At 46.4% G+C, this 8187-nt stretch overlaps 1 protein-coding gene across 1 annotated transcript; it reads right to left on the bottom strand.

Annotated features, from left to right (window-relative positions):
- Positions 1-10: 10 nt before the first annotated feature.
- On the bottom strand, positions 11-7626 carry CSUI_007184 (ion channel protein; the record flags this gene model as incomplete). The annotated part of the gene is made up of 8 exons (XM_068067334.1): positions 7359-7626; positions 6157-6381; positions 5281-5434; positions 4326-4395; positions 3466-3650; positions 2462-2634; positions 1704-1939; positions 11-941 (listed from the first exon to the last, which is right to left on the bottom strand). Coding segments are annotated over exons 1-8 (2220 nt in total), but the record flags the coding sequence as incomplete, so codon positions are not given.
- Positions 7627-8187: the final 561 nt, after the last annotated feature.

The raw sequence follows: 8187 nt of genomic DNA, 5'->3' as shown, positions 1-8187 counted from the left end.
GCTCTATGACAAGAAGAAGAAGATCCTTGGTGCTTCTGATCACATTCTTCTTCTGTACTTCCTACCGAATAGATTTTATTTTCGTCAATGGGATCTTTGAAACTGACGACAAGCCCAGGTGCCGAGGTCTTGGCTTTCATGGTCTTCTTACTTTCAGACCGATACCGCCGTTCTGCTGTCTTTGTATGAGGGGGGAGCATGACTCGAGAAGAAAGAATCTCTGGACTTGTTGTCTTCTCTCCCTCTTTTTTCTTAGAAGGAGCAACGGAGATCACATCCGCCTTATGAGAAAGATTTCTCTCTCTGGTCCCATTCGAGAGACCCCTCTCGTTGACGTGTTGGTCTTCTTTCTCAGGAACTCCTCGATTCTCGATGAAGCTCTCACCCGTAGAATGACGAAGACCTTGATCAAGAGAAGGAGGATTCCATTCTTCCTCCTCTTCCCGATGGCCACGGCGAGCCACACCAAGTGAACGACACGGCGAAGAGGGAGAAGAAGAAGGAGAAGGAGAAGAAGAACCACATCGATGCTGAGGCTGACTATATCTCCGACTACCTCCTCTCTGATGTGCACCTAGTGACGGAGAGGATCGGCTAACCGCATGTTTAGTCGCCGTAGTCGTAGTCGGTGCATAAGACGTCATATTCTTGGGGGTCTTTTTCATGCAACAGCAGCAGCAGGAGGAGGATGAGCAGGAGCAAGACCGATGGCAGCAGCGATGGAAAAGGCGAAGAATTTGCTCACCTGCATGCTGCTTTAACGAACTGAAGTAATCGAAACAAGAGAAAGACTCCGACGGAAAGGAGCCATAGGGAGAAGAAGACTCATCGAAGTTCCTCGACGACAAGCCACGATGGTAATAGTAACGACTTAGAAAAGACTCCCGTTGAATGCCCACACAAATGATGTTGGCACAGTAATACAAGCCCAGGCAAACTTCCTGTACGAAGCGACATAAGACCCACAGAGAGAGACCAACACACAGCAGAGGAATTGGAAGGGCATCAGAGAGATCAAACGATGAGCAAAAAGAAGGCGATTCAAAGGATGGAAGCGGGACTCCCAGCAGTCTGATTGAAGGTCTACTTAGGATGCGAAGGATCGAGGTTGCTTCAAATGGATGATGACGAGAGCAGTAGACACAAGTCTGAGAAGAAGGATGTGTACATACAGCAGGAAGGCAGTGAATGAGAGACACCATACAAGGGGGAAGTTAGAGGAAGGGCAGTGGCCGATCAACTCTCTCTTGGACCCCACACAGGGCTATCAGTCGTTTTTCTAGGGATGCGATTTCAGAGGAGAGACCCTCAAGTGGATAGATAGAAAGTGGGCTATAATTGCAAGCAAGAGGCGGGGAGAGAGATAAGGAGGGAGAGTGTCTCTGAGGAAAACGAACGAGATTCTTTGTCTATAGGAAACTTCGGGAAGCCATCCCAAAAAGAAGAAGGATGCAACCTGCTTTGACTCGAAAGGAGCTAGCCAGCTAAAGCGATTGAAGGAAATCTTCAAAAAGATCAGCACAAAAGAAGAGAAACGCCTGGAGGAGCGTGTGTTGTCCATTCAACCCCTACCGCTATGCATGCATGCATACATAGTACACACATAGAAGATATTTATACCTCTACCCATACATATTCAAGGAGAAGAGCCTTCACAAAGTGAGAGAGATGTATAGGTTGATTAGCCGCAAGTCAAGACATACTTCAAAAGGTACCCCGACCATACAGGGAGGCACCGTGAAGGCAAATAGAGAGTGAACGGCTCCTCGTACATACTCCGCTACGTAAGGCGTCAAGTGCTTCCCAAACTTCTGATCTAACTGAGGTAAGGGCACATCCGGATAGAGACTCCCGGAGAGATTGCAAATGAGAGGAATAATCCCGGAATGCCCGCAGAGAGACTTCGCTAGTAAACCCATCTTCAAATCGCTCAGAATGGCTGAAAAGAGAAAGAGACAGGAGACAATTCGAAGCAAACACGGTGAGTCAAGTATAGATAAAAGCACTGAGTCAATGAATGACGATTGATTGGAGACACCCGATCTCCATTGAAGAGAGAGAGAGAGAGACAGAACGGAAAGAAAGAAAGAAAGGTCTTCCCTACGAGGACAACTTCTGGTGGGAGCGTATAAGCACAACCAAAAAGGCCGCTGGCTACAACGGATCACGTTGCTCTCTCTCTCTCTCTCTCCCAAGACATAAGATGTACCTCTGTTAAATTTCTTGCGCTGGGAATAGAAAACCTTCTTTACGTCGCCTGTATAGACTAACTTTGTGTCTCTGTCTTTTTCTTTTCTTCTGCGAAGACTTCTGAGAAAATGTCAGGATACAAGAGATGAACGATTCTTAATGAGACCATCGACTTAGACAACTTGGGTAGTGTGAAGAGAAAAAGGGGAGTTTGCAATCTTTTCTCTTTCACTAGCTACTACTTTCTCTAAAGTTGCCTCCTATCACTTACTATAGTTAAGACACCCCATAGAGGCGACGATGTTGGCGCATACATCTGTACATAGCTGCACAGAGATATGGCTAGGATCCACTTTGAGCCGCTTCAAGCTTAGCAGTCTTGTAAGGCTTTGACGATCATAGTAAGCCGTCAAGGCTGCTGGGGAAGAGAGTAGAAACACCCCCCTTGGAAAGGCAACAAGAAGAAACAGAAAGCAAAAGGGAAGACTGAACAAGGACGCCGAAGTCGTCATATGTCGAGTAGATTTCTGGAGAAAGAAAGCGACTGCGCCTGGCCTATCTTCAAGACTAGAGAAAGCGTTTAGGTTCCATCGTGACTTCACTGAGAGGACGCACATGGACCTACCTCGTCGGATGTACACAGGGCTTCGCCTTGATAAGAGATGAAGAGAAAAGAAGAGACTTATATAACCGAGACTCTATGAAGATGTATGCTATCTCTATGGATTGATGGATACGTACAACATCGCCTGAGTGAAGCCGCTCATTTTTTCTCCCCGCCTATTGTCCACCCCCCTCTCACCACCTTCTCTCGCGTCACCTACAGGCTTGTATTCTCTTTCCAAGTGGTAAGAAGACAGAACACCGATCGATGACACTCTCATGCAAACTCCAACGCACTCTCTTTCTCTTCTCCCTTCTTCTTCTCTCTTCTGTTCTCTCTCCTTTCTCGGCAGGTCGTAGCAGTGAACGACAGGCATGTTGATACCGAAGAGAAGCCCGGGCCTTGACCACTCGTATCAAATTCTCCCCTTCCCCCTAGCAGGCATTCTCAATAGTTCTACTGAAGTGGTCCTACTCCTATCACGCGACTACACAAAGTCAACCTATCTATGCTAAGAGCCCCCGTTCCAAAACAGAGAAGACCCCAGAGAGACGTGGGAGACAGAGAGAAACGCGACAAACATGAGAAGAAAGAAGGACACATGAAGGAGAGAAGATTGTGCAAACAGGTTCGAGAGAAACCTAAGTTTTGTCTCATATATCAAAGTATACCTTGATAGATTCGGCTGTACGGAGAGAAGATCAGCAGGGTCACCGCCAATACCTGCTTCGCCTGTAACGAGACAGAGACGTATTTGACCGCTTTGTGCCTCTTCCATTTGATTGCGGAAATCTTCAAACTGTCTCTGACATAAAACAACCACTTTAGGAGGGACTGCTCGACGTAGACGAACTTCCTAAAGCAATGAAGACAAGACACATCTACCAAAAGCTCTCTCCTATTAAGGTCACTGCTGTATCGATGCTATAAGACACAGAAAGGAAGAAGAAAGAATGCAAAGAGAAGAACAAGAAGGAGGGGGAGAGTAACAAGTGATGAGTCAGGTCTTCACTTCCCCCCCCCTCCCCATAAAGGGCTGTGATTTCTTCGAAGACTTCGTACGTCGTATGATCGATAAAGAGAGAATACACACACGAGGAGGGGAACGGCTATCAAGATCAGAGTCCACTAGTGGACTCCTGAGTGCTTGGCTCAGAGGGAGGGACGCTCTGTTCGATTATGGTAGAGGAGAAAAAGAAAAAGGCACGAAGAGGAAGAAGAAGAAGAAGAGTGATAGAATAGAAGACAAGAGAATATACACACTTGAGAATAGCTGACGTGAGAAGGTCCTCCCTCCTCACTACAACCGAAGAAAGCTAAATGATAAACCACCCATGGGACTCTACACAAAGACTATGAATATACCGGCCTAGACAAAGTAAAACAGTCCTACCTGTTGAATAGATAGATAGATTAAAGATAGATAGATAGATAGATTAAAGATAGATAGATAGATTAAAGATAGATAGATAGATAGATTAAAGACAGGAGAGGAGTGTTGAGGAGCATGGTAAGGCAATGAAGTTCTCACCTGTATGAATGTGGATAGCTGAGATGGCTCGACATCTCCGACCAACAGAATGAAGGAGGTTTGGTCGATTCTGACGAAGAAAAAGTAGACCAAGAATATCCCATTTTATTTGTAGGGACGCAAACTGAAGGCCTATTGATACGTCTGTGGACATTTATCTACGACTATAAGGGGTAAGATAGATGTATGCGAGGGAAGGAAAGGAGAAACGAACAGACGGCGATATACACAATCCAAGCATTTCCTGCTCTGTCTCTTCTTTAACAAGTACAAACTCCAGCTCCAAGGAGAACGAGCTGACCCACAAGTGGATGGAAAGCAAAACGACGTACTCAAGACGGTTGGTTCCTCTGGCGACGAGAAAACGTGAGAATGTGGTGTACAGACAGCATGACGAAGTGACAAAGATAAGGAGTCAGTTGCCGTTACATTCGACGTTCCCTGTGTGAGGGTGACGGCGTTGCTTTTTAGTTGGTATAGGTACAGTGGCTCTCTTGTCTAAGGAGAAGGACGATCAACACCCACCAAGTATAGCTTGAATATACACATGCTAGATTCACCTTTGTCTCTCCCGTCAAGCCCTTGATGTGTATATACAGAACGCCAAGCATCATCTACGAGGACTGCTGATTTGGTAGGTGGAATTGACAGGAGAGTGTTGAGAAGCATGTAGCGGTTTGAAGAGAAGGACCAAGCCGTCTTCTCTCGCGTAACCCTGTAATCCATCCTTCGTCATGTATACTCATGCACACGGGTGCACATACACACATGTACATACACATGCATACACACATGTATTCATACATACATAAGCATACAGACATACGTATACATACAGACATACAGATACATATACATACATATATACATAGTCATATGTATCCACACACATACACTCAAATGCTGTCGTCGTGGTGATGCCAGTAATCCAGTGAAGTGTCTGTACACCTCTGACCTCAGCGGGAGACGTCCCCAGACCTTCCTACGAGATGTGACAGATTCAATGAGCCGTCCGAATTCGCTTGGAACCCAGATAAGAGACGTGACGATGAAGATAATACAGAAGGCTTGGCCCCAGACAGTATGAGGCGAGATATCGCCATATCCAACTAAACAGAATAATAGATACACAAAGAGAAACAAGTGAAGCACTCCACCGCCGCATGCGCATAGACTTCCGTTGTCAAAGGTGAAAAGAAGACTCGAGAAGGAACTCCAAAAAAGGAAGCAAACCGATATGAATGAAATAGAAAGTACTCTTCTCTTTCTCTAGCCTGCCGCTCGGTCGGGGTCGAAAAGCGAAGCCGACCGCCGCTTGGCCGTACGGGTGACGCTGCGTTTCTCTGTCTCTATGACAAATTTCAAGCGAGAAGTAGGACAAAAGACATACATGTACATAGAGACTTCCATGAGAGATCGGATCTATTCCTGTGTACGTACACCACACGAGGAAGTGTTCTTTTTTGAGAGAGGCTGTTTGAAAGAAAGAATGGACGCATGAAGAAGAAGCAGCAGTGACAGGCCTGGATGTAGATCACCATCTAGGCCAATCCAATCTACACACTTCTGTTCACGGGGTGTCCAACCATTCATATGCCTAGGGGTCCCCACCCGCCACCGTCTCCTAGTCTTTCCTTTCTCCTTTCGCGCCGAGGGCCTCTTTGATCAAAAGCGACCTCTCTCTCTGTCACCATGTGAGTGGTGGCAGGATACAGATGAGAAGAACGGAAAGGGGAAAGAAGAGAGAGAGAGGGAGAAAGAGAGATAGATAGGTAAGACATCCCTAACTTTCTCCGAAATGAAATAAATACCGCCTCTGCACGCTGCTTACCTGTAGACATCGTGACGACTCCAAAGTACCAGAAGTTGAAGAATTCTCCCGCTGTGAAGAGTTTTCTATTGGGAGTATCGATATCAATTGGATTGATACCATCGGAGGTATACATAGCCGAGGCGAAAGAAGTCAGAAGGAAGACAATTCCAAGGACTAGCTGTACGACATGCCCCTTCGTCGCGTTGCCCCACACGACACTCGCGCTAATGAATCGCGTCATTACTGAGGAGCAGCAGCAGAAGCAGCAAGAAGAAGAAAAAAAACACGCCAAGGAGTTAGACACGACCAAGCAAACAGACAGACACAGAGGAACGAAAGAAGAGATGAAGTGTCTTTGGAGAACATGAGAAAGAATGGAGAAGCTTCTTCATTTCGTGAAGCAAGACAGAAAGAGCAGAGATCATGCTCCACGTGCAAGTCTTGCTCGACTCGAAGCAGATCTAAAGAATCGTCGCCTTGGAAGTTCACGAGAAACGCTGTACGCCGTTTTGCCTTCGTCTTCGAGGGGTGAGAAGATTATGTCGTAGCTATATACGGTGTCGCTACTCGAAAAGCGCCGTGCGGGTGTATGCAGACAGGGAACGGTAGCACGTGAAAGACAGGGACACTGCAAAGAAGAGAAAAAGATAGAGAGGGAGACGCCAGTACACGTGAGATACATGGGAAAACTTACCGCACAGACGAGGAGTAAATATGTATCTAGAAAGAGAAAGAAAGAGAGACAACGTAGCTTACATACAATAAGTTGTCTAGGTATATCTCAAAGCTGATACGGCGCGAGGCATGAAATGTTTGACGGAAGAAAACCGAGGACTGCGGTGTGGAAAGTAAGACGTGATGAGACGGCTCGTAGAGACAGACGGTTGAGAAGAGAGACAGACTGCAATCACCTTGGTATCCCTCTGTGAAAGGAAGAGGAGATTCCGCACAGACACTTCATACACTTAGTAGAGAGATATCGAAAGGTTTCTTAGGCGGAGAAGACACTCCATGCAGAAACAAAGGATGGATATAGTCGACAGAGACACACACCCATAGGTGCAGACGTGCGACGATAAAGACGACCAATGTAAGCAAGAAGCCAACCAGCCAGCCAGCCCTTTCCTTCTTTTCTTCACATTCGCTTTCCCCCTCCCTTCCTGTCATTCTCTCTGTCTTCTCTCCCTCAATGTTTGTCTCTCTGTTGTTCTCTAGCTTACCAAAGGTCTTGATCCAGCGGAGACAACCGGTGAGAAGCAGTAGCTCGGCAGCACTCTTATGAACAGCGATGATATGGTCAAAGCCCAGATACAAGAGAACCATGAGAGGGGGAAGTGTGAAGAGTTCAATCCAGAAAGACGGCCAAAGCAACATCTGTATGACGTCTGTCTGTTGGAGAAAGGTCATGAGAAACTCCAAGGTCGCAGCAGAAAGAAAAAACTCCTGGGTAGCGTAGTCGGACGACATGATGAGGGTGAAGTCCCATTGCTGTAGAGAATACCACAAGACAGAAAGATGAGACATAAAGAAAATGTCTAGGGGAATCAAAGCACTCATCCACCCCGCAGCTTTAGAGGGAGAACAACAAAGGAAAGAGAAACTCCTATGTAAAAGACAAGGCGAGTGGGTGGTCGTCAGCAGAAGAAGAAAAGCTACAGCTGTGAGTTCATGTCTTAACTACCAGCAAGAAAGAGGAAACGCCGCCTTGCATGGAGGAGACGGATATACGGGAAAGAATCGACTGGTGAATGATGTGGTAGGAGGGAGGATGGCTATCTATCTCAAGGTGCTGGGAGGTCCTGATGGAGACGTCAATTAAAATAGAGTGTGGACACTGTACTACTTATGTCAGGGGGGCTAAATGTGTGAGATGCAGAAGAAACGAATGGATGAACAGCAGTACAATAGCACAAATCCCTTTGTAGGTCGAAGCTAATGGGAGAGGCATGTCATACACCAAAGGATAGATAGATAGATAGATAGATAGATAGATAGATAGATAGAGAGATAGAGAGAGAGAGAGAGAGATAGAGAGAGAGAGAGAGAGAT

Source organism: Cystoisospora suis, assembly GCF_002600585.1.
Source record: "Cystoisospora suis strain Wien I chromosome Unknown contig_3732, whole genome shotgun sequence".
NCBI classification, from domain to species: Eukaryota; Apicomplexa; class Conoidasida; order Eucoccidiorida; family Sarcocystidae; genus Cystoisospora; species Cystoisospora suis.
The sequence above is the reverse complement of the archived record's forward strand: the minus strand, read 5'-3'. Positions and strand labels throughout refer to the sequence as shown.